At 37.5% G+C, this 27,864-nt stretch overlaps 1 protein-coding gene across 3 annotated transcripts in view; it reads left to right on the forward strand.

The window, feature by feature from the left end:
• The window catches only part of CADM2 (cell adhesion molecule 2), a 660,645-nt gene that overhangs the window by 598,305 nt on the left and 34,476 nt on the right, over nt 1-27,864 (forward strand). For 2 of the 3 annotated variants that reach the window (XM_054052742.1, XM_054052751.1), the window contains one exon: nt 13,089-13,208. The exons of the other annotated variant lie outside the window; for it this stretch is intronic. In XM_054052742.1, the coding sequence (XP_053908717.1) occupies nt 13,089-13,208 (120 nt within the window). The remainder of the gene's footprint in view (nt 1-13,088; nt 13,209-27,864) is intronic. 3 annotated transcript variants of the gene reach the window in all.

Consider the following 27,864-nt stretch of genomic DNA (forward strand, 5'->3'; position numbering starts at 1 on the left):
TTTAGATAAACTCAAAATTATTTTGGAAATGTCAAGAAAATAACATTCCAAACCACAGTAATGGTTTTGGTGAATCTGTTGGATGCTTCTATATTTTTGCCTTAAAATACCAGTTTTGATGAAAGAAAACTTTTAAAAAGAAGTGATTGTGTTAGATAACATGGAAGATTTTAATATTATTATTTTTTTTTCTATACTGGAGTGTTCACTGAAATTATTGAATTCAGAGTATTTCAGTTTAATTAAATTTGAATTTGTCCTTGGTTTACTTTCCTTTTTTTAATCTTCCTCGTGGATGCAGAAAAATCTCTCTCCAGGTCCAATATGTAACAGCATATTCTAACACATATAGCTCATTCTTACTTGAATAGAAGTTGTACTTATTCTAAAAAAAAGTGTAGATTTGGATAATGTCTTTATTAAAGCACACCACTTGAAAATATTTAGTTTTCTTTGTGCATATATAATTGGCATTACATATTCCTCTGCCTTGCTGTGCCTTACTGTGAATCATTTTGACTTTGAAGGAATCAGAACTATTTTGACAGCTTTCAGAAGAGGTCATTGCATCAATTTTTCCATATGACTCCCGTGGAAAAGGGAAGAGACAGCAAAAACTAGTCAGAAGAACAGTAAGAGTATATCTCAAAACCATTCTGAGGCTGTAGGGAGCGAAAGAACCAACACAAACCACACTGTTAGCAAGTATGAGTATGACTCTGCCAAACTTGATAAAGTTGGTTAGAATGACTAGTGCCATATGGAGATGTCCCACAACACCCCTGGCTTCTTTCACAAGGCTGTGGTTACCTCACCAACACAAAGAAAGCTGTAACCCCTTTTGAAGAAACTCACCTAGGAGATGCCTGTGAAGATGTCTCCAGATATCTGCTGTGACTGGAGACTATATTGTGGTGTAAGGTGATATGTCATGTGCAAGAATAGTTTTTGGTCAGGATTACTTTTCTTTTGATAGAACTCCTGAATACAGAGGAATTAAAGTTTTTATCTCCTTTTTGGTTTATGTACTTTATGTTTTGACAAGCATTTCCGTTACCTTTCCTTCACTGGTATCCACATAGCTTGTTTATTCCCCAGATATGCTCTTGAAGAAAAAAATAGCTTTTGCTTGGTAACCTCATGCCTGCAGAGGGTATATCTTTCAGCTGAAACAACCTATATCAATTCTCATGGCAATCAAAGAAAAAACATACTAAATGAGAGGAGGAAAGACAGAAAAAAAGTTTGGCAGAATAAAAATGTAGGACGGGCTAAACTGTTTTATTCTTTAGATATTGTTGTGGGTCATTGCATTTGTGAATTTTCTTTTTCCTCTGTAGTTTCTGGGTTTTATATTTTCTGCAGGTTTCCTAATGCTGGACTGGTAGGAGACAGGAAGGAGTTGAAGGAGACTGACATGTTGAAATGCTAGTTTGCTGCTTGATTGAGGAGAGCTCTGGATGGCTTTCATCATTCACAAGCAGGAACTGAAATCTCTTTGCACTGCTTTGTACATCATTTTGTTTAAAATAAATTAGCAGATATGACCAACCATTCTGCATGATAAATAGTGTGGTATTCCTTTAGTGAATTATTCTATTTGATGGCTTAGTAGATGTGGTGCAAAATATCTGCCTGCCTGAAGGGAAACTGGATAATTTTGATAAAATTAAGTATTTACTATATTGTGTGTATCCCATGATTCGTAGTAGCTAAAGAGTCATGGGGGAAGGGAAGGAATTCAGCTACACGTATAAAACTTTTTTGAGCAGTAAGAGACAGCATAAAAGATTGACAACTGGAAAGACAGGGCTTTGTTTTTTTAGGTAATGTAGTATGGTGACAAGAATGTGAGAATTAAGTCTATTAGTCAGACAGTGAAAAGAAGTGCAATAGACTATATTTTAGGCTGTGAAGATGCCATTAACTTGCACAAGGTGATTTTCAATGGGATACAGCTCTCTCACTGTGATAATGCATTTCAGATTAGTGTTGGACCCCTTTTGATGTTGTTTTGAAATAAAGTAATTTAAAATAAATAATATTCTCTGTTATCTCTTTTTACTAACCTTAAAATTATTGCAGTGAGTTTTGAGTTGTTTAAGCAATTTCAGTGATTTGTCCTGAAATTCTCAAGTGAAATGAAAGCAGCAACCTAATAAAATAGAGATTATCAATCTGTTTACCTCCTTTTAGGTTCAACACTTGTCTCCTTAATAGGGAAATTTTAGAAAATTCTCCTTGGCCTCTTTCTTCTTCCTACTGCAGTTCTGGCACAGCTTTTTGAAATTTTTTACACAGAAAGAGTCAAGTGTCATTCTAAGAAAGCTATCACCTTTGTTCAAGGCTGCTGATGTCTGAATTTGTATTGTACATTAGCTTTCCCTTATAGATTTTCAAAGGCCAGCTGCCAGTAATTTATTTCATTTAATTTTGAACACTGCTAGTTTATGGCTTGGAGAAACAAGGAAATATGTCTTGTCTGTTTACTTAGAAAGAATAAAAATGAGCATCAAAGCCTTAATATGATTTTTAAGCAGTGTCAATGGGCCTAGAACACCATATTAGTAATGATAGAACACTGCACTCCTAGGGCAAACATGCTAGCTGTATTTGTACAAGACTTTTTGTGCTTCTGTGGCAACATTTTGTCTTGAATGCAGTGAAACTGGCACATCAGGTATAAGGACAGCTGCTTTTTTAAGTATGATTTTAAGAGGGTTTGTTTTCTTTTGTAGTTTTGATTAGTTTGGGTTTTCTAGTAGAAGATTAAAATGTGGCTCTGGAGATCTGTTCTGAACTCCCCTGTCAGGCTCAGAGGTCTGTAAAATACTAGACATTTCATTTAATACTTCTGTGTTCATTTTCCTAGCTGTGAAATGGGAATAATGCTACCTCCTTTTCCCTAATATTGAGTCTGTGATGTCTAAATAACGATCGTAGAGAAACTCAAGGCAGAGATCCATTCTGCACTACACATATGATGTTAATGTCGAGTAGTGAACAAAATCAAGAAACCTATATATGCCTTTTTATAAGTAAAGCTACTTCATTTAAGACTGCAGTCTCAAACAATGCTCTAAAATTTTTCCTTTGTATTTAAAATGTTGAATTACAAAATTCTTTTCCTTAGCCTGTTGTATTCTTTGCAAATTTTACTTAACTTCTTTCAGGCAAGTTGTTTAAGCTTAAGTGATTTGCTCAATGCAATATTTGTAACTACTTTAATTAGAAAGATGTTCTTTTATACAAAATACAATGACTCCCTTAAACAAAATAATGAGTTGTATTAATGCTACTACTACTAAATGGGAAAGGATTTTGTTCAACTACTAGCAAAATTTATTGTAACATTGATTAAAATGTAGTTCTTACAGTGTACTCTTGGAGTAATCTGAAGTACTTATTGTATTCATTTAACTCCAGAACATGGAATATTAATCTTTTCCTTGAATACCTGTTTTGATTCATCCTTAGAAATACATGTTATGCTAGTAAGAGCTAATAGAGTAAAATTTAGCGCATTTGGAAACAGATTATTTGGTATCAAAAAATTTGCCTACTTGACAATTTAGATTTTCCTTGTATTAGGATAATTTTCAAAATCTAATCACCAGGACAAGTTATTAACTTATCAATTTTATCATTTTATATTATCTATGTGTCATCTGGATTTAGCACACTTAGAAATTAAGTAATCATAGAATCATAGAATCACAAGGTTGGAAAGGACCCACTAGATCATCGAGTCCAACCATTCCTAACAATCCCTAAACCATGTCCCTCAGCACCTCGTCCACCCGTCCCTTAAACACCTCCAGAGAAGGTGACTCAACCACCTCCCTGGGCAGCCTCTGCCAGTGCCCAGTGACCCTTTCTGTGAAAAATTTTTTCCTGATGTCCAGTCTGAACCTCTCCTGGTGGAGCTTGAGGCCGTTCCTTCTTGTCCTGTCCCCTGTCACTTGGGAGAAGAGGCCAGCTCCCTCCTCTCCACGCCTCCTTTCAGGTAGTTGTAGAGAGCAATAACGTCTCCCCTCAGCCTCCTCTTCTCCAGGCTAAACAACCCCAGCTCTCTCAGCCGCTCTTCATAAGACTTGTTCTCCAGCCCCTTCACCAGCTTCGTTGCTCTTCCCTGGACACGCTCCAGAGCCTCAACATCTTTCTTGTGGTGAGGGAACTGAACACAGTACTCAAGGTACGGCCTCACCAGTGCTGAGTACAGAGGGAGAATAATCTCCCTGGACCTGCTGGTCACCCCATTTCTGATACAAGCCAAGATGCCATTGGCCTTCTTGGCCACCTGGGCACATTGCTGGCTCATGTTCAGTCAGCTGTCAACCAATAACCCCCGGTCCTTCTCCTCTTGGCAGCTTTCCAGACAGACTTCTCCTTGTCTGTAGCACTGCATAGGGTTGTTGTGCCCCAAGTGCAGGACCCGGCATTTGGCCTTGTTAAACCTCATGCCATTGGCCTCAGCCCAGCAGTCCAGCCTGTTCAGATCCCTTTGCAGAGCCTCCCTACCCTCCAGCAGATCCACGCTTCCACCCAGCATAGTGTTGGGCCTTAGCCCTCCTGATTTTTTCCCTGCACGATCTTACTTCCTTCTTGTAGTCCACCCAAGACGCCTGTCCCTTCTTCCAAAGCTCATAGACATTCCTCTTCTTTTTGATGCCTCTCAAGATCTCCCTAATCACATTACAATCTATTTTTTTTTCTCCAATACAAATGTTATAATTTATATTATCTGCCCCACCAAAGCTAAAAAACAATAGTTAAATATATTGTGAGATACCACATTATGTCACCTTTTCTTCTTCTGCTTCACTGAGACCAAGAACGGTGAGCTTTTTAATTGGCTAGACTGGCAACAAACAATGAGTCTGAGAGACAATGAAATGGGAGTGTGTTCCAGCATCTCAGAGCCTTCATTGCAAGCTTTTTCTTCTGTTTCAAGGGAGTTGTAGCTAGAGTACTTTTGCTGATCACAAATTCAGTGGAGCGGTGTGGGCAGAAAATGATCCCTAAAGTAAGCACTGAGGGCTTCAAAGGTCAGACTCTGTATTTTGAAAGTTATCAGCCACCGCTGCAATACTTATATGCTCATGCTAGATGCTTTCCTGTAAACCACTTGATTCAAGTTTCCTGTGGTCTTTGTGTGCAACTCTGCCAACTGTATGTGCAACAGACTACTCTAGCCTCCAGGTGACAAAGCTGTACTTGTGGCAACATCTGTGCTGTGGAGAAAGGTCATGTTTTTTTCTACCCAGAAAAAAAAAAAAAACAACCTTAACATTTCCTTTCTATGCATGTGTTTACTGCCACTGTTTGAATTTTAGCAAGTACTCATGAACATAATAAAAGACATAGACCCAGTACCCACTACAGCCAAATTCTGTTCTGTGCCAGGGGAGAGGTTGATGAGGAAGGATGGAGGCTTCATCACAGCATGCTTTGCTTGTCAGTCCCCACAGAAAGTGATGGAGGTAGGTATCTAAATATCCCTCCCTCGTCTGCCTGATCCAGAGCCCCACAGCACCACATGAGAGCTGGCCTGAGCACACACATTCTTTGTCACAGAAGGTGATCAGGTTAGTTTGGCAAGACCTGCCTTTCGTGAACCTGTGTTGACTGGTCCTGATCACCCGGTTCTCTTGCATGTGCTTCATGAGAGCTCTCAAGATTACTTGTTCCATGACTTTCCCCAGCACTGAGGTGAGACTGACAGGCCTGTAGTTTCCCGGATCCTCCCTGCAACCTTTCTTGTAGATGGGCAGAACATTAGCCAGCCTCCAGTCTAGTGGAACTTACCAGTCAGCCAGGACCACTGGAAGATGACGGAAAGGGGTTTGGAAAGTGCATCCGCCAGCTCCTTCAATACTTTTGGGTGGATCTCATCCAGCCCCATAGACTTGTGGGTGTCTAGCTGGGCAAGCAAGCCTCTAACCACCTCCTCTTGGATCATGGGAGCCTCATTCTGCCTCACCTGGGCAGGAAAAGAAGTCACAGGGCCAGTCACTACTTTCTGCCCCGAGAACTTGCCCTACCTTACCAGGTCCTTCCTACAACCTTAATGAACTTCCTTCTCTTGCATCTTTCTTGGCACCTGTATGAGACCCACAGCTCCTTGTTTCCTCACTGCCTATCCTCAACCTGACATAGTTTTACTGGTGGAAAATCAGCCTTTCACACACCCATAGTCTTTGTGAGTCATGCTGGTGCACAAAATAAATGAGGTGCTCAATAGAAAATTTGTTTCAAAACAATTAAGTGCAGTTAACTTTTTCTTCATATTTCAATGTCAAATGAGATGGCATAATCAGAAATAACTTGCTACTACATCTTGTTTTTTCATATTCAGCACATTTTTTATTTTGTCATAAGCAATTCTGGTCAGAGCATGTATTGTAAAATGTGGCACAGTGTGATATCAGGTCCTCATTTTAAAGAATGAACTTTAAAGTTATTTGGGATGACACTGTGCTGCCATTACTAATATTGAACTGGGCCTTGTTCTTTCAAGTTACATTCTCAACTTTGTAAGGCTGGAATTTAGGCCAGGATCTGCTGTGATTTTATAATACTTCATCCTCCTTCATTTGCTACTGCAAAACCTATTGCTTTCAAATTAGGAAAAAAAACCCACCAAACTGTCAAGCTTCCTATAAGAAGAGAGAACTATGGTCCTTCCTAGTTTCTAACTTATGGAGAAGGAGCAAAGATAACAAAATCCTAGTATGTCTTAACACTTGATTTTTTTTTCCCTCTGTCCTCAGTGTGCAATCAATTTCAATCAAACTTTAATGAGCTTTTCCATATCTTCTAACATTTAACATCATTTACAGGCCCATGAAACATCTCAGAATCATGGGACTATGTGAATTTATTTTCTTTTCTTTCTAAGCTGTCTAGCCATTTTAGCCCAGCTGTATGTCTTGCGTTATGAACTCATCCACCGCATGTTTCTAGTTGTTTTAACTAGGGATTTAGATCTATATGGAGCTTTTGTTAAAAGGGTTTGGATATTTTTTAATGATATCTGATTTGCTAGCAAAAATGTCAAGCACATAATTGCCATTTCAGAGTTTCATAAATCTGAATCAATTAGTAAAAAGTACCCTTGAGCTTATGTCCATGAGCCTTCATGATCATTCAGTCTGGGTGCTAAGGAGCTATTGGCACATGATATTCAAGCTGAATGATCCTTTTGTTCAGTCCCATTTTCTTGGAGCAAGGCTAAATGTAGCTCCCTTTGAATTTAAAATCTTGCTAAATTATTTAGTACTACATAGCACAGACCGATTAAATTTTGCACAGAGTAGTGAAATTGTTTCCCAGGTAGGTCATCACTCAGTTCAGTTTACCACTTAAAATTTCTTTCATTCTCAGTCAAAATACAGCAAAAGCCATCCATCATTATCACTTTGTCATTTAATTTTTCTGTCAGCCTTTGTCAAGCTTGAAACAAAAGACTTTACATTTTTATCAACTGCAGCTATTGTTGTCTGAATGGTGCTCAGTCATTTCAGAATACTGGTTGTGTTTTCACCAAACAAGTCAGATATTTTCAATAGGTCAAATCTATCTTTCACATAAGCCTGCTAAACCAAACAGAACCATTTCTCATTTCTTTGGAAATGGAGAGTAAAAATGCTTAGGGCCAAATCAACAGTCAGAGTAAATTGTCCAGGCTCCCTGCACTTAAGTGGATGAATGTCTTCTGCCTTAGTAGCAAGAATGCAGCATCCATTCAAGAAAGAAGGAAAGGTGAACAGGAAATTATCATTGGGCAGGGCTTCATAGTGTTCTGAGCTGATCTGGCACAATCCTATTCTGCCACTCATAAGCACACTGCATCTATGCCTGTGCTAAAGAGCAGCCTCCAGACCAAGCCAAGTGTTGAATGCTCCTCCTTTTTCCATGTTCTACTCACAGTTAGCTGTCAGATTACCTGCGGTCTGCCTTCACCTTGCCAACGTAGATTGATGGCATGCTGTCAGACAGCATGCCAAGGGAGGCTCTGCAAAGGGATCTGAACAGGCTGGACCGCTGGGCCGAGACCAATGGGATGAGGTTTAACAAGGCCAAATGCTGGGTCCTGCACTTGGGCACAACAACCCTATGCAGCGCTACAGACTGGGGGAAGAATGGCTGGAGAGCTGCACGGAAGAGAAGGACCTGGGGGTGCTGGTTGACAGCCGACTGAACATGAGCCAGCAGTGTGCCCAGGTGGCCAAGAAGGCCAATGGAATCTTGGCTTGTATCAGAAATGGGGTCACCAGCAGGTCCAGGGAGGTTATTCTCCCTCTGTACTCAGCACTGGTGAAACCGCACCTCGAATACTGTGTTCAGTTCTGGACCCCTCACCACAAGAAGGATGTTGAGGCTCTGGAGCGTGTCCAGAGAAGAGCAATGAAGCTGGTGAAGGGGCTGGAGAACAAGTCTTATGAGGAGCGGCTGAGAGAGCTGGGGTTGTTTAGCCTGGAGAAGAGGAGGCTGAAGGGAGACCTTATTACTCTCTACAACTACCTGAAAGGAGGTTGTGGAGAGGAGGGAGCTGGCCTCTTCTCCCAAGTGACAGGGGACAGGACGAGAGGGAATGGCCTGAAGCTCCATCAGGGGAGGTTCAGGTTGGATATCAGAAAAAAATTCTTCACAGAAAGAGTCATTGGGCACTGGAACAGGCTGCCCAGGGAGGTGGTCGAGTCGCCTTCCCTGGAGGTGTTTAAGGAATGGGTGGATGAAGTGCTGAGGGACATGGTTTAGGGAGTGTTAGGAATGGTTGGACTCGATGATCCAGTGGGTCCTTTCCAACCTGGTGATTCTGTGATTCTGTGATTCTGTGATTCTGTGACAGCAGTGGCCACGAAGAACACCTCTGTAAAACCTTCACCATAATTTCTCTACATCCACCAAACTTCAAGTCCTCACTGAAAAGAGAATTCTTGGCTGAGATTTGTGGGTCAGCTCAAACACCTTTGTGCCATTACAGAGAGGTTAGAAACCAATTATCTTTCATTGAAAATCCAATTCAGGTCTTATCTATATAAGCTGTAGGAACATACATGAAAAAGAGTTGAGGATTGGAGTCAGTAACTCTACTTGGCGTGAAGATTTGCCTCTTTCCTATTTCCAACTTTTTTTTATGGAAATAATTAATCATCTGTCAATTGTTTGTATTTCCAAGATAACAAGGTGATGAACACCACCTTAAACACATTATTGAATTTTTTGACTGAATACCTGTCAACAAACATTCAATTTAGGAGTAAGGTTTCAAAATTGATTGTGAACAAATATTGTTGGACTTCTACATCTCTGAGCATGGCTTTTTCATTTTCTTGTGTTTCTAGCTATTTTTGGCTTCACATGGGGCTAAGGCTTAAGGTCTCATTATTACTAAAACAGCAATCTGGTCATTGATTTGGGTACGGCTATTTGAATTAAAAAGTTCCACTCTACAAAGTCTCGTGGTAAAAATGATTATTGGTATTTAGTGGCATGAGAGTCGTAAACAAAATTTTTTTCAGCTGAACATTGTGTACAACTAGATTTAGAAAATGCAAGGTCAGAAAATGGAATTAAGTCTCACTCCAACGCAAAATTTTGGAGCAGAAATCTGCAGATTCATTCTCTTAAGACCCTCCTTGACAGAGAACTCAAGAGGATGAATCTACACAGTCCTTTCCATAGTGTGTTTCTGAGGCTGCCAACATAGAGCTCTGGATAACATAATGTGTGCCTGACCAGTAGTATAAGGCAGATGTGCCCTGCAGTAAAAAAAATAACCAAAAGCCCTACAGGACCAGAATCAGGTGAAACCGTGGCATATAAATGAAACAGCACACCATCTTTGACACACATATGCCTCAAACAGAAACCTGTGCTGTTCAGTATCAGTTTACACTTGTAGTCTGAACTACTAAACCCACTTACCTCCTGCGCCTACAATACATGATGAGAGAATGAGGGGCATTGCACATTACTTTGCCTTTTTCTTAAGTGCATTTTGTGTATTGTCCTATACAAAAGCATTTTCAAGGCAAAGACAAGTCAATTTTTTTTGCAAGAATCCATAGATCTTCTTGTAAGAACTGATAAGGAGCCTTTCTGTCAAAGAGACACAGTAGGTGGGGCGGGAGGAGCTGGACGCAAAATGTATTTGAATGTGGGGCTCTGGTGCTTTTCAGAATGCTAATCTGAGCCTGGATTTGAGTTGTCCAAAATAAGGTATAAGAATAGGATATGGTCCAAGAGTTCCAAAATTTGCAGCCTGGAGAGACGTGAGCTATTCTGTTAGTTTGCATATACATTCCTATTGCACACTGTCATGTCATTAAAGAAGCAATTCTACGGAGCAGAGCCTCAAACCTAGGCAAGTTATGAACCAGGTATCTCTCTAGGCAGAGCAGCCTTAGATCTCATTGCTTGGGCAATGCAGTGTTCTTCAGGCTGCTGATTCCTTGTTGCTGTCTTGTACTGTAGTCTTTGAGAGCAAGTAATTGTCATGCTGTGAGCAAAGCAGACCAACCGCAGTCATTTGCACGGTGAATTTCACCTTACTCTGCTAAGAAAGAAACAAAGCCAACGCTATTGCTTGCATTTACATTTCTTTTAAGAATATATATTTTTCTTTGATACTTCTGACAATCTGCCATTTTGATGTTTGGCATCAGAGTTTGCTACTTTGATCAGGAAACTAATTTCTGTACAAGCCTTCATTATTCTTGATCTGCTCAGAAAAGATTAATCTATCACATCTGTATTAAACCTTGATATATCCCAGCTCTTGTTAACTAGTCTGTTTCCTAGGCAGCCTTTCTTTTAAAATAATTTTAAAATATTCTTTTAGAATAAAATAATTTCTTGTTGGAAATACTTCAATCAGAAGAGAAACCAAAAAGCAACAAACTTCTACATTCAGCAGTGACTCGTTTAAGCTGTTATGTGGTAAAAGAGGTAGGCAGTGTATTCACAGAATGTAAAGCACTGTCATAAAACCATAACTGTATTTGCCAGTTGTAGTTAACTTGCCAGTGCATAGTTTTAAGTAAATGGCATATTTAAGAAAGATAATTAAGGGAACTGTAACTCACACCAATTAGGTTTTGCATACAAGACTGATTTGTAAAGCTTTCCTAAAGACAAGGCTTTGCTGTCCTTTTGATGTAAGTGGTTTCTTTCTTTTTTATTTAATTTTTTTGCAGACACTTATCAGGCAAGGAGTTCCCCTTTATGAGAAGCGATTGCATAGATCAGAACATGTGACATGTATCTTTTTAACATGTTAATTTATTTCTGATGCTTGTTATACTCAGTTCTGTTTAATTATCGTAGTATTCACACTCCAGGTAATGTTACCATTTTTCCTGATGATTAATGTGGCTACACTGTGGGGTTTTTTAAAAGCCTGTTTTAATTTTTCTGACTTGGGAATATTTTGTACTGAGAAACAAATTAAATATCAGTGTAAAACAGATGAAAGAGGGCTCTCATGCCATTTTCTGATTGCTTCTAAAGTGGAAAATCCCACAAATATATATTCCAGAGAGAATAGCTCTGGCATTTATCAAAACCAGAGGAATACAGAAAATTGTAGGTGACTCATAGATGTTAACTGACAAGAAGACTTTTAAAGTGGCAAAATAATCTGTCACCAAGTATGAAAATAGTGTAAGCATGCTAATTTGAAGTCCTAAAAGAGTAATTATGCAATGATGAACTCAAGGACCTTATGTCTGAAATGCATTCTGTAGGGTCCAATACTGTAAAGCTCTGAGCTACTTCAAATTCCATTGATTTCAGTCCAGGATTGATGGTACTGAGAGACCTACTGCATTTCTTTCCACAGCAAGGGAAGACAGATCATGGGTCAGATTTTTACTCTTTTATTGCATTGAATAGCATCCTTCAGAAATATTTTCACTGAAATCAGTGTGGAATGGGTTACTCACCATCAACTGCTGTGAAACTAGTCCTTTCCTTTTAAACCTGTGGCATAAATAATTTGAAAAATGTCAGATGTTTTTTATTTCCTCGTGGAAGTGCTTCTCTGTAGTTCTCTTCAGGGCTTTTGTTTGTTTGTTCTTTAAAACCTGTAGTCACCTTATAAAGCAAAGTGATTCTGGTCTTTATTGCTTTTGGCAGTGTAATCAAAGTATTTTCTATCTGTGTACATCTCGTTATGCTCTGCTTTGTACTGGAGCATTTTGCAACAGGCATTGTTGGTTCCTCTGCAATGAAGCAGCAGCACACCTAAGCCTGGCATACCCGCACTTTCTTGATCAAAAGCTGAAGAGTTTTATAGCATGCTGTCATCAGGGTTATCCTTTTTTTTTTTTTTTTTTTTTCTGAGTTGTATACACAGGGTTTTTTTAATAGCAATATTATTAGCATTTCTGATTTTTATTTCTAAGCATTTTTAGATAAATACTGATATGTGTATTAACAATGAATTTCAAGTGTTAAGGATGACTGAAAGATGACTTTGCCTGCTAATTAGGGTAAAGATTTTGAAATATACTCTGCTCTAGATCTTAGCAGACAACTGTGTCTTAAACAAAGGTGTGGGAAGAAGAAAAGCAATCCGGAAAAAGCAGCTCTTATAGTTAGTAGCATTTTCTCCCCTTTTTTCTTCCATTGAGTCTGTCTGAAAGTGGGTGTTTTTAACATACAGCCATTTCTCGTTAACATATGTGTGTTTATTTTAGCATGATGGTGTTGTTTTTTTCATCTCCCACTCTGACACAGCATGTTTCATCCATATATGGTTTCTACTATATGAGACATTTAAAATGGCTCAGTGAAGAAATGGATTCTTGTCACTTAAACAGTCACTCTCCAGTTCTGTGGAAACTTGGCCATTTTAACAGTTCTTTAAATTCTGTATGCTAGAAGATTGACTATAAAAATTGAGAGTGATATAATGTCAAGAATTTAAAGGTACTCTGTTGTACCCGTAATAATTTATGTTAATCATGTTTTAATTTAGTCATTTTCAACATACTTGTATTTACAAATTAAACCACTATTATGGTTCTCCTTTGTTTGCATGATATGATTTTATTTTATATTTTTTTTCCACTCACCAGATGTTTTCAACACTTTGCTTCCCACTACTGTCATCCCCTCCCTTACCACTGCAACAGTCACAACCACTGTAGCCTTAACAACCAGCACAACCACATCGGCAACAGCCATCAGCGCCAGAGGTACAGTATACTTCTTTGTTATGGCCTGAAAAACACAATATAAGCAGGAAATTATAGGTTTGATTATTAAGAAGGATAGTAATTGCTAAAGAGAGAGTTCAAACATTTTAGTTGAATATATAGATATAATATAATAATTCACATGATGGTACAAGGTTAAGAAAGATTTCATATGACCTTGAATATTTTTATTGCTCCAGCAGAGTGTATGTGAACTTTGACAGGATGCTTAAATTATTTGTATACATTTGCATTTATTTTTTTTAAGGTTAGTAAGTTAATTTTAATGTAAAATGCAAGCAAGATATTTTTAAATAAATATGACATTTTAGGACTGATTATTTTGAGTGCTAATGTTTAAAACAAGATAGGTGTCTGAGCATTGGAATTACTGGTGATGCAGTCTTACTTATTAACAAAGAGGCAACACATGACATCACTCTTTTTATTTTTTTACAATATAAGGTATTCCTAACTTAGAGATGTCTTTATCTTACCAGAATTAGAGCAAATGAGCTGAAATTTCTCTCTCCTCTCCTCTTTCCCCATCCTATTGATTTTTTTGTCTGTTATAGCTTTTCAAATGTTATTGTAATGCCTTGCTTTGTTATGAGCAAAATATAAAGCTTAATTTTACTGTTGTATTCACTGGCTGATGAGATAACTGTTCAATAGTGAAGATGTGCATATAAGGTTTCACGGATTATCATCTTCTGGGTAGCTAGTGATCTCTCATGGTGAGTGAAATCGCAGAAGGTTCCTATGTGGTCTGTTGAAGGCTTTCATTGTGCAATGATAGAGGAAATATTATTCAATTATCACACTGAAAGAATTCACATGATGAGGTATAATAATCCCAGGAAAGCTGAGATGGAGTTATGAAATATTTTCTTTCCAGAAGAATTGTTACAAGTCAGTTGTTGTGACCTGTCTAACTTGCAAGCATAAGCTGAGCTAATGCAAATCCATTACATAAAGATTGTGATAGTACCAGATCACCCACGGTCTTCCTCCATATAGCTTGCTATTTTAATATTGTGGCCTTCATTTAATAAACTAACATAAACCCTGAAATTATGTTTTTAAGCTTCAATATTACCTATAGTGTGAAAAAAACTATTGTTTTGTGACAAAGAGTCTTAAATTGGTCCTTATCCTCCAGAAAAAAAAGGATCCACCATGGAAAACAGCCCAGTGCTCATGGGTCTGTGTAGTTGCAAGAGCAGCAGTATGGCAGAAATGCTCATGTCTGTCTTTATAAAACAGTGTTTTGAGTCAAGCAGCAGAAGCTTCTCAGCTATCTGAAAGTTCAGATACTGGAAGGACCAAGTGCTTTGTGTGCCAAGTTGGTGTTTACTGTCCTTATTGAATTGTTTTCTTCTTCTTGTTGTGTGGTCATTGCTAAACTATGTGGCTGATGTGATCATATATTTAGTGTACTGGTCACACTAGGGCATTCTGTTACCTCCAGAGTGTGGTTTAGGATCTCTTTTTCCTTTATTCTGAAGCATTCATTTTCACCAGTTGTGTGCCTTGCATCAAGACAAAGATCTGGTGAAGGAGAATCCCTTTCTAAGCTTCAGCTCTAACATATATGAGAATGCATGGAATTTGATGCTAGAGTAACAAAGAGATGCTGCTGTAAGAGGAAGTGAAAGAAGGAAATCTGGATCATCAGTTGCTAAAACATCAGCACTTGCTTTTCCCAGAAAAAGGAGTGAATGTAGCAAAATGGCTAAGAAGATGAGACCACTTCAAATGCAAGGAACTGGTAGATATGGTCTCTCATAACGGTAATCTAAGAGATAAAGGAGTGTGGGAAGGCTTTTTCTTGGAAAGCTTGTATTGAAAGGAAATCGACAATCTCTCCCAATACAGAGGACACACACAATAGACTAATGAAGTTGAAGGATATTAAATCCCATAAAAATGTGAGAATGTGGATTACTGTAAGCACAAGTCATATATCAGTGTGGATGAAACAGGAAATCAGGCATAAAATCAGGAATAATCAGATGCAAAAGTAATTGCAACTAGTAAGGTGTAAGAAATTTAACAAAACAAAAGGATTTAGAGATACATTAGATGAAAGACAAAACTAAAGAAATGTAATGATCCTATGATCCTATTCATGAGTGATTAGGACAAGGCTGAAGTAGTTAGTGTTTTATCCAGCAAGAGAGGACAACTGGAGTGCTGTTTCTAATAGAGGTGTTATGCTGAAAGATAATGACAAATATATATAGGTCAAAGAAAACAAGGACAGGAAATTTTAAAGGAATTTAAAATTCCTTTGAGGAAGATTCCTGTGAGGAAGCTGAAGGCACCAGTTTGTTTGGTTTTGGTTTAAAATAAGAGAAGTCTGTATGACTCCGACAAAGAATTATTTTCTAAGTTCCATGAGGAAAATAAATCCACTGAATTAGTGAGAAAACTTTCTAAATGCAGAGGAGGCGGTAACACGGTGTAACTATTGAGGGGAGACTTTACTGCTCTCTACAACTACCTGAAAGGAGGTTGTGAAGAGCAGAGATCTGGCCTTTTCTCCCAAGTGTCAGAGGACAGGACAAGGGGGAATAGCCTCAAGCTGTGCCAGGAGAGGTTCAGGCTGGACATCAGGAAAAAAAATTTCACAGATAGGGTCACTGGGCACTGGAACAGGCTGCCCAGGGAGATGGTTGAGTCACCTTCCCTGGAGGTGTTTAAAAGATGGGTGGATGAGATGCTCAGGAGCATGGTTTAGGGGTTGATAGGAATGGTTGGACTCGATGATCCAAGAGGTGGTTTCCAATCTAGTGATCCTGTGATTCTGTGATTCTATTGAAGTCCTGTGACTTTCTTCATCCTTTCTTTAAAAGTGCTTGATTCCTATGGCAGCAGGAAGTGGACAGGATGCTCCCCTTAGGTCTCTTCCTCTTCTATGTTTCCTGGACCCAAAACAAATTCACAAACTAATGGTGAATGTTGTGAAGGCATAGTTCTGCCACACTGAAATACTAAGCTAACCCTCATCTAGATTGTCAGAGCACCTACAAACCAGAGGTGCAAGCTGCATAAGGGCTATTTTGGAAAGAATCAGATTTTCAGTAGTATCCATGTCTGGCTGAGCGAAAAGTAGCATACAAATATGTTTTTTCTTTCATATTTCTGCTTCTTATTCCAATAAGATTTTTGACATGAAGGACAGAAAGTTGAGAAGATATTAATATATTTTCAACCTTCAAAACAATTATTCCCCCCTGTGTTTTGGCTTCCAGGTACTTTGGTAGCAGCATTTCTCTTCATCTTATTTTATTGGATCTTGTTTGATCACACCTTATAGAAAGAGAAGTCTGCCTCAGATAATAGGGTAGGACATACTAATTAGTAATATGTTTGAACTGGGTTTCCAAAAGCCGGCATAACAGTTTTACTGGATGGATTTCACTAATTCTATTCTAAAATTATGACTTAACACTTATGAGTCATGTCAGGCAAATTTGACAAGACATTTCTCTATTCTGCATGACTTTACGTAGTCCACCTTGAGGACATGTTACTCCACATCCAGTTGCAAGAGATGGTTTTACAGGAAAATGATGCAGGATAGAAAGAGCCCAGAAAGTCTGTTAATTTAAGGCATTTTACATTACAGTGATTGTACTTCATCATTACCAAAAGCCTGAATTAATGGAAAAAAAAAAAATCTTTAAATCATCATCAGTTAATTCTGGAACTGTGACCCATCTCTCTCTTAATTTGCATGGCATTTAGTAAACAACATGAAAAAAAGTTACTGATCCAGTTGGATGACATGATAATTCATAAACATCCTATATAATCAAACTTTTCACTTTCTCATGCAAACGCATGCTTGCTTTTGTGCTCAGTCCTTCGGGAATTAATTATTCTTTTACTGGTACATTTCCTACTAACTCAAAAAATCTAAGCACAATTTGATGCCAATGAAGAGTATTGCCCTTTATATATTTGTTAAGGATATCTTAAAACCTAATAACCATGATGAGGAATGTACTGCAAAATGACAATAAAATGCATGAGAAGAAACAATTCTAGAGGACTATGGAAAAAATAATGATAAACTGTATGAGTGCTTTCCTGTCAATCTGATTTATTTAATGTTATTTGTGAAAGCTGTGCATGGATCCATGCGAGTGTTCCCTTTTGTGACTGGGAAGAGGCACGAGGATTGTGGATTTGCCCCCAGCAGTCAAAACAACCAATGCCTCCATTAGAAAAATTCTTTGTTAGCATAAATTTAATTTAGATGGTTCTGTGCCAGTCCTTCAAAGTACCGTAGGTGTAGAGTGAATGTGATTAACTGTCTGGGAGAAGCCACCTCAAGTCAAGTCAGAACAGTTCTGTATTTTTGGATTCACAGGGTAGAAAAGCTTATGCACACAAATATACTCAAAACCCTCGCACAGGCTGGCATTGTTAATCACCCACACACACCCCCCTCCTGTGATTTTTTAAATTTAAGCATTTTCTTGTCAAAAAAGAAGTCAAACAAGTTATAAAACTTGGTAATTTTTGCTTATTCTTACTATTGAAGGTTGAAATCTCACCACCACCTACTAAGTAGATACAAAAGTAACATTGCAAGAGCATCCCAGGCTCAGAAGATAGATCCATTGAGGTCGATTGCATGGTGATTCATTCTCAGCTGACTCACTTTTATAATGACTGTGCCAGAATGTTCAAAGCTTTATATAGCAATGCCTAAAAACATCTCCAAAATTCATTGTGTGCAGCAGAGATATGATGCTGCTCCAAGGCAGCTGCACTATGAAGTTCAAGAGTTTATGTAATAGTCAGGTTGACCACAAAGCCAATGAAAGTACACATTTATATATGAATGAAATCCCTGCTTTATTATAATCCACTTTGCTTTTATTGGTTTTGCCTCTAATATAAAAGAAAGATTTCTTAAAGGATATCTGTGGAGCTAAATTTAGAATTTATAAAGAAGAGTTTATATTGGATTAAGGAAGGGTTTGAGGATGACACGGCCATTGTGAAAACTATTGTGAATTTAGTTTAAGTGTGAATATTTGTATTCAATAGCCCAAATTTCAACCGCCTTAGCGAAAAAATAACATTCATTTATTTTTCTCCCATTTTTACCCTGGAATCTATATAAGTGGAGGAAAAAACCAAACCAAAACAAAAAGACCAGAATATTTGTTTCATTATAGGTAGTTTAAATGCAGAAACTACTTGGACAGTAATTTTAGACCTCAGGGTTTTTCGATCAAAACAGTGTTAAGCATTACCACTTCTTTCCTTGTGATTTTTCTTTCACATAATCTGATAAATGTAACTTGACACTTAGAGATATTGGCAGAGAAAGAAACAATAAAGCAAGGGAAAGGTATAGAATATGTGAGGGATAAGGGAGATAAGAGTAGACATATCTTAAACATTGTGTATGCTGACTTGCATTCAACTCTGATAATAAAAGAAAGATTGTTGTCTAATGTTAAAAGCAGTTTTGTATGACTTCATGCTAAAAGCTAATTGTTTTATATACTATTTTATAACTGTAGTGATAACATAAGATCTATAATTTGTGTCTGGTTTTACTTATACCAGGTAAGAAAATTACAGCTTTCCTGGTTTTATTTCTTTTTTTTAATCTTCCCTTCTCTTACAAAAATCTCCTACTGGCTTATCCAACTTCTAGATTTCCCAGGAGGCCAAACAATCTGAGGCCAACAGTTCTTTAGATTATTATTTTCCCATCAGATATTCAAGTAAGCCTTTAGCACCCATCTTACAAGAACTGCATCTTTTGATTTTATAGTGGCTTCTTTCATTACCTTTATTTTCATTCTACTTGTTTCTCAGTTGTTTACAAAGTGTGCTAATAAATCATGGTAAAGCATGATGACATCCCAAACCTATTTTACAAGCATCTTTCCCTAAGTCTTTAAACCTCCAGGGGTATCTAAGGATAACAGAGCTATCTGTTACCCAGGTGGAACATCCACAAGCTGCAACTGAGTAGCAGCTCAGAAACTTTCCCTAGCCAGCATCTGCAACAAGCTGATAGAGAGGCCAGGGACAGAAAGCACACATTTGTTCATTGGCACTTACATGGGGTAAATAGAGGAGACCAGGAAGAGAAATGATTCCCAGTTTCCCAAGGTCCACTACTAGCTAACAGGTGCAGAACAGAGACGCGGAACTGTAACAGTGTCTGCCTTCTTTTCCATGTGTCCTCTGCTACCAAGGGCTCTGACGCTGGAAGAAAAACTCCACAGCTCTGTTTGTGTATGGTCTCATCTCCTTGGGCCAAATCCTAGGCTTTTGTGCAACCGGGAGGACAAAGTCAACACAGAGATCTAAAGTTCCCAGAGACCAGAAAGCAAGTTGTCAGGATTTGAGAGTGGCTGTTTTAGCATCCAACAGTTGTATTTTTTATATCAAAACATCCTGTCATGGTGAGATTCAAATGTGATATTTATGGAAATATGAAGAAATTAGGACCCAGAGTTTTAAAAAAACAATATTAGGCAATCCTCTGCTCCTCTCTTCTGCTATGATACTTGCAGGATGCATATGAATTATGCCATGTACAGGGGAATCCAGGATACTTTTGCCCAGCATGAGCAAGGAAGGTAAATTGATATTAATTCTGTCTGTTTATTTGTAGATCCCTCAATGTTTCGTCTGCCCCCTTCAGTATACAGAGTTCATTTGATTTCACTTGCTGTCTAAGTTGCATGACTTGATAATTTCAAGGTAGTTTCAGGAAAGAGGGGAAAACAAAAAAGGCTCTATAATGTTAATGCTTAAGTCTATTCTGCCAATATTTTCTCAAGAAATTATTCTTCTAATGTACCCCTGCCCAGTCCTCATGTGTCTGTACCTTCTCTGTCTCCTCATGTGTTGAACAGGACTTGGAGTTTCTGAAGTTCCACAAGTATATTTTCAAGAATCTTAGTAGCACATGATGCCCATTTTAGGGGAAACAGAATTTGTTCCTTTCTGTAAACAAAATTTAATTAGAGTTTCACCCCACTAGTCATGCTTGGTAGTAGAATTAATGCTGCAAATTCTCAAAGTTCACAATATTAAGATCAACAGAGGAGATTGTAGCACCTGTTGTAGCTCAAAGAACTATCTGTCTTTTAGGTCTGATAGATATACAGCCAGGAAAAGCCTTCTTATGATATTACGAAAGTAGTTTTTGAGAATGTTAGTGCAGTGAATCATGTACACAGATCTGATAGATGTAAAAAAAATTAAAATTTGGAGTCCCCAGGTGTTTCTTTTGCAGTTTAGCCTCATGGCATTAGGTATCTCACTGTTGCAACCAACTGAAAATAAAAAAAAACAAACCAACCAAACAAAAAAGAATACAAGCAATTTCTTATTTCAATGCCTAAAATTCCAGATTTCTAAGTATGTCCACAGAGGATTGGTCATGACAAACATACACATTCACATGCGTGGTGAACATAGACTAAAAACATAGTAGGTTCAAGTAAGAGGCTGTACAAACTTAGCATGAAAACAATCTATATTTTTTTAAAATTAAGACTAGGAATTTTGGATATTGTTGCATCTACAGAATATATCTTCCTGTGGCTCAGAGGAAATAGGACAACAGGGTAGTAAGTAGCATCAGATTGTGGTTATGAAAGGGCGTACTTTTTCATGCAGTGTGAAACTAAATGTGAAACTCCATTATCAGTACATGCTAAAAAGATGGATATATCCTAATGTTTATATAGTGAGCAGACCAAAATCAAAACCAAGTGTTTCTGTGTATCCAGTTCTCAATTCTCAAATACTTCTAAAAGATGTTTTGTAGTTGTAATATCTATCCAAGGTTAATTCTTTAGTCGACATGCACAGCATACAGTCTAGCCACAAACAAAAATTCTGATATGACCCATATCATGCAAGTTAGCTTGATTGCCATGAAATGTACTTGGGCTTTTCAGTTTTCATCTTTTACAAGCTGAAGCAAAGAAATAGGCAGTTGGGAAAATTGCCGTTTTCTCTGCTTAACAGCTATTATGATGTAAGATGACTACTGTCGTCATTATTATATGTTATTTGGTCATATTAATCATGAAATGAGGCTGTTGCATTCTGGAACAAATAAAGATAAATTTCATACTCTGAATAGTTTCCTATGTAAATGAACATCATAAATGAGACATAGATTACAACACAGACATGCTGAATACATGAAAGGAAAGGCAATGTCTTAATATCATATATTAGGAACCTGCTTTTTGTGTCTGGAACAAATATTTCTAGTGCTAACAAATCTATCCAGCTGTCAGCTTGCAGTAATGAAGTATGCAACTTAAAAAGTACACAATGATTTCCAGCTTTGATGGATTATCACTTAACTCAAAACGCAAGCCGTACAGATAAGCATCACAATTGGTTGATGGTCTGATAAAGATTCCATTATATAGCTGAACTCCGGAGAGGCTTCAGCAATGCATCAGGAATTCAAACATTCCTAACCTGAGCTCTGATCACACTGGGTTTTTTTTCTACTGCATATGAATTATGCAGTCGTACAGTTCTATTGTAAGCTAGCAGTATAAGAGATTTTCCAAATTAAGAGTCCTTTCTGCTGGAAGGTATTCACTGGCTAAAAACAAAGTCCTTGGCTCTAAATTAATCCTGAGACTTTCCCTCAGGTGCCGCAGACTGTAGGGTCTTAGCACTCCTCCTATACAGCCTCCACATGTAAAGGGAAAGGAAACACAACAATTTCAAAAATTACATGTGAAGGACTGAAGTCATCAGTGTCACTGCCTCTGTGTAAAGCATAACATCAAAATCAATGTATACTGAAGATTGTATCCGTACTAGCCATTTTCATCTGACCTCTAGTTGAGTGGTGATCTCAGTCATGACTTTTTCTGCAGTTTATTAATGTGTGGGCATTTTCAACATTTAGATGTGAATAAGACATGAAACCTGTATTATTCGTACTAACTTCATACTTCAGTAATGCTTAATAATCTTGTGACATTCAAAGTAGTAATAAAAAAAAATTTAGATATTCTTACCTGCTGCTTTAGAAGCCAAAATTCCACTGATTTCAAGAGGTTTTGAGGAACAAGTATGTACACCTCTACAAGCAGTTTTGTTTGCAAATTGATTAAATGAGTTTATCCCATCTAGCAGACAAGTAGTTTTAAAGTTTGGATGAACCTGGATTTTCCAGTCCAAAGAGAGACAGAGTACTTTTAGCATATTGTCAGTGTTTCATGCAGTGCCCATAAGCTTGAGAATGACCTGCAAATAGGTGAAGATTTTCCTCTACAAGAGAACAGGCTGTAATATTCTTTCTTCTATTTAATATCTTACATATACAAAAGCTCATTAATTTTCAATGGGCCTATATGGAGTTTGCTATGTTACTCATAAATTAAAATCTGTGATCTTCCAATTCCAGAGGGACATGCTGGGTCAATTAGCCTAAATTCTTGTATAGATTCCACTCTCAAAAGTTCTTGATAAGGAACAGAAACCTTTATTTTAAAGTGCATCCAACAGAACATATGTAGGCTTAATTTAGAACCTGAAGGAATGCAGAATCCATGATTTCCCTTGATGTTTCTCTTCAGTAGTTACCTATCCTCATATTTACAAATCTGAACTTTGCTTCACATTTAAATTTCTCCAAGGTTAAAAATGATACATAGGTTCTTTTTAAATCTTTCTCCAGTAAAACAACTTCTCATTCCGTACGTATTTTCTTCTGAAAATTTAACATTTATTGTAAAGAATACTCTATAAATACACTTCAAAATGTATTTTTGGACTCCATTTGAAAGAACTGAGGATCTTTAGGATCTTATTCAAAGTTTTGGGTTTTTTGGTTTGTTTTAATTGCATTGTCAAGCATGTCTTCAATGATGAGCTTTACGGGAAATATGCATTTGTTATAAGGAGAAAGAATAGGCAAATAGTTTCTGTTCAGTGTGTTTCATTGTTACTGTTTTTATATCAAATCATAAGGCTAACAGAGTTTTATTTTATTAAGAAAGGTATATATGACATTTGAAGATAGTACCAACAAAAGCCAAGATCTTTTTTTATTACTGCAATAAGGCAGATTTTGGCACTTTCTGTGCTGTCAGGATACTGATGAAGTGCTTCACTCTTAAAAGCAGAAGTATACAACTAATTATCATTGAAGTTAACAACAAGGACAACTAACGCAACTGTTTCAATGTCATGTGGGGTGTTAAAAAGACTGAAGTGGTGCTGGCAAAATCTAAAATGAGGAAAAGAAAGAGAGAGAGAGAGAAATGCTTATAGTTTCAAATTTATTGCTAACACCGTTAATAAAAAATGCACATCTTTCTAACTAGCCAGTGAACTAGAGTCATCAACTGTGCCTTTGAAGCTGAAAAGATTACTCTCTCTGTCCTTGGTTTCTCTGACACTCTGCTTGTAACACAGTTAATAATTTTCAGCGTGAGCTTCACAAAATACGGAATTGATACTAATTATATTAAGGTTTTTGGATGAAAGATGACCTTGGTAAAACTTGAAGCTAAAGTATTCCCCAGGACAATAAAATAAAAGCAAAATCTACAACAAGTGACTTCAGAGGTGATTTAATCTGACCTATTAATTTTTGCATGTGAGGTTATTCAGACAGTGAATATTAGAAAAAGAGTATTCTTCAGGTAATATTTTAGCACTTTTAAGACCATTGAAATCAATTGCCTCATCATCTCCTTTTTTTTGCTGTATTAGTCATTTGAGGTGTGTGTGTTCTCTGTTGACTTTGGAGACTGAACCATGGAGAAAAACGGTGCTCGGAGCAACTGACTTGTGTGCTCACTTCATGGGATTAGCTCCTTCAGGAGCTGACAAAAGAATCAGTACAGCTTAGTAGTTGGCCTCGGTCTATTCTTGGACTGATTAGGGTCCCCATATGGGATGTCATACTTTATGTGGGTTATTTTTGATGTGCAGGGTACACAGTCATGAACGGGCTGAGTAACATCACAGATGTATTTCTAGAGCAGAATGTCAAGTGTGTGCCTTGCACATCTCAGCACAACATGCCAAAATACTGAAAGTGCAGTGCCTGCTGTGGCAGTAGTGCCTGTCTTGTCTGTATTACACTTCTGATAGTAGAGTTAAAATGCATTTCCTTGTTGCAGCTAGTAGAGGGAGAGAGGCTGGAAATACAGAGAGAAGAGGATTTCTGTAATTCTATTACTTTATGACTCTAAACCAAAAATCTTTAAACTTTAATATTTTGCTGCAATGTGGATGTCACATTGGGTGCAGAAAAGCAGAGTCAACAAATCTGAAGTAAAAAAAGGTGCAAAAAATCAAATATCAATGTTTTAAAAGATTAGTTTAAAACACACCTTAGAGGAAAGAAGCAGAAGAGAATTCTGATTTGAAGTATACGGTATCATAAATGGCTGTACCTAATCACAGCTAAGTTCATTTTTTCTCATCATGAAATTGAGAAAGCGAGAACTACAAACTCATCTACTCTGAGAAATACAGGGTGGAAAACCTTATTCAATAACACTTGACTCACTGTTTGCCTGGGTATAAAAGACTGAATGGGAAAGCACAAATGGAAGTGACTGAAAAAATGGAATTCAGAACCAACAAGGAAGTATTTTTCACTCAAAGAGAAATACAATTTTTCAATAGCCTACTGAGCCAAGTTTGGAATTGAAAGCACTGGGGCCATTAAAAAAGAAAGGAGATACTATTCTGGAGGAACTGTGTTAACCAAGATGACTTGCAATGGGCTGAATGACCTTTTCCCCAAATTTATGTTCTTTTTGAAAAACTTTGATTACAAGTTGTCCTGCTGTGATTTAGATAGTATGAATTTGAAAAGAATGTATCAAATCCTTTCAATCAAAATTCTTGGGTTTCTTTCCAGCCCGAATTCTTACAAGCCTGTAATAGAACACCATCAGTCAAGAGAAAGAAGTATCAGGAGTATCAATTTACTTTAATATACAATTTCCTTTTTCAGCTTAAAGGGTAAGAGACAAGAATCCTGGGCAACAAAGGCCAGAATATAAATATTCATGAGAATATGTTATAGGTGGTAAAAAAGTGGGACTAACCCCAAAGACTGACAAATCCCCAAAACTAACACTTTAAGGAAGCCGTTCTGTTTATTTTATATATTCCTTTCTTGTGGTTAACAAGTCTCTTCTGTATACACATCAGGTCATGAACTGCATTCAGCACCCTGCAGAGAAGAGACAACTTTCATTTTAATGAATTCAAAGTGCCCTATCTGTCTTTAGCATTGATTTTGGATGAAGTCCCTGGACATACTTTTATGACTATATTAATTTGTTAGGGAATGGAAACATCGTAGAAGGTTAATATGTAAATCTGTTCCACGTTTTTCTTTTTCTTTTTTTTTTTTCCTCCTGTGTGTAGCTTTCAGTACAGACCTAAGAGGAACATTTTTAATTTTTAGGTTTGCTTTTAACTCAATTTCTATTTCCAGTGGAGGAACTCACTCTGTTCCTAGGCTGAATTATGTTCTTGGGCAGTCTTTGAGATTCTTTGGCACAATTACTGCCATCAATCCTGAACTTGTTTATCCCTTGCAATGTAATTTTCTTAGTGTGAGTGCTGAGTTGCTACTGTACATAGACACCCATATGTCAGATTGTCTTTTTTTTTTCTTTTTTTAGATAAGCTGTGTGTTTTGCAAAACAATAGCAGCCCAGGGTTATTTAAGTTTTTTAAGACTGCTTAATTTCAGAGCCCTATCTCTCCAGTTCATCTCTGAAGAGTCTGCTACTGATATTTCAGGGGTTAGCAACACTAAGAAGAAATTAGTCTTTTATTGCAATCAGGTTGGCTCTCCTCCACCACAAGACTTTATGCCAAGTAATTCGTAAGTGGTTTTATAGATTCCTAGTTCCTATGGGACATTTTTATTGTTATTGTTATTGTTATCATAAGTCCCTGTAATACAGCATAACTATGGGAGGTGTGCTGTTTGGGTTTACGTGATTGTGATGTCCACACTTTAACTTCCTGGTTCTTTTGAGTAGTATTCACTGGTCCTTACCAAATACTTGCTGTGGAAGAAATTGCTGCAAATTGCTGCTATGACATTCAGGGGTTTTAGTTTCAATGTCTTGTGCAGAATGTGCTTTTTTATATTTATTATGAAATAGGAGTGAACTGTAGGATTTTTACATAATTCTAAATCCTTCTCAACCAAGTAAACAGTTGGGGGAATAATTCATACACAAGAGAAATTCACAGTAATGTGTGGTTCCCTCCAGCACCACAAAAAAAATAGATGGTTTATATGCAGTGTGAAACATCTTACTCTGGTACATTTGCAGTGTTATGGAGAGATTAAGAACCTCAGGAAAGTTCAAGGACAGTTCTGTTTAGAAGTGCTTGCATGCACTAATGTGTACTAACAGAACAGATAGTGTTCTTAATAAGAACAACACATGGGTCGCACTAAAACACATTTCTAATGTGTCTCTTTTAATAAAAGAGTGATGAACTGTCTGTTCTCAAGACAGAACCCAATGAGCAGATTCTAGGGCTTTGGATGTTAATTCTGTTCTAATATTTTAAAGCTTTTTCTTTTTTTTTACCTTTTTTTACTCTTCAAAACATATCCAAGTTATCTTACGTTACCTTCTAGTAACCCTGTTTGTACTGTCCCAGTTTCTACTCTGTCTGAATAACTTCCAAAATCCTAACATATTAAACCATTTTGTGAAAAATTCTCTGAATCTATTATGTGCAGCTTTTGAGGTTAGTTTTATATTCAAGCATGAGCTTAACTCACATTTTTAGCTCAAAGTAAGTGACAATTAAACATGCTCAAGAGCTACCCTGTGCTTTAAACAGAGATTATATGCAATACAGTCTTCATTCTCTTGGGCATCATCTGATTAGGGCTTTGTAGAATTGGACATAATCTTAAACCCTTCTCTCTCTTTTGGCCTTATGGTTACAGAATGGTGCCTCTAGTTCTTCGTGCTTTCACAAGCTTTAGTGAAGAACCCAGAATAAACTTTTAATGAGTGTTTAAAATCACAGGTGTCTAAAACTGAATGGATCTGTCATTGGCCAAACAGATGGTTGAGGAAGGCAATAGGAGAAACAAAGCTGGAGAAATGAGAGAAAATGAGTGGTTTCATATTCATTAAAATCTTCTGTGCGTAGCAGCTTCTCCAGGTTCGTATCAGTTATTTACAGTTGTCCATTTCAGCCTTATATTTCTCTATCACGCTTTTTGTTATTATCACATACTTTTTATTTATATCACTTTTATCGATTACCTGATTTTAAAAAGAAAGTAATTGACTCGGGGAAGTGTTTTAGTTATGCCCATATTTAAATTACTCTATTAATTCAGAGTCTCAGAACTGACATTAATTCATCAAATTGAGGAGCAGCTAAGGACTCTGGATTTGTCTAGTTTGGAGAAAAGGATCTAAGGGGTGACCTTAACGCTTTTTACAGCTTCCTGAGGAGGGGAATTGGAGACGGAGGTGCTGATCTCTTCTCCCTGGGAACCTGTGATGCCATGGTTCAAAGCTGCATCAGGGAAGGTTAGACTGAACATTAGGAAACATTTTTTTACTGAGAGGGTGGCCAAACACTGGAACAGGCTTCCTAGAGAGGT

This window comes from Cuculus canorus, chromosome 1 (genome assembly GCF_017976375.1).
Source record: "Cuculus canorus isolate bCucCan1 chromosome 1, bCucCan1.pri, whole genome shotgun sequence".
NCBI classification, from domain to species: domain Eukaryota; kingdom Metazoa; phylum Chordata; class Aves; order Cuculiformes; family Cuculidae; genus Cuculus; species Cuculus canorus.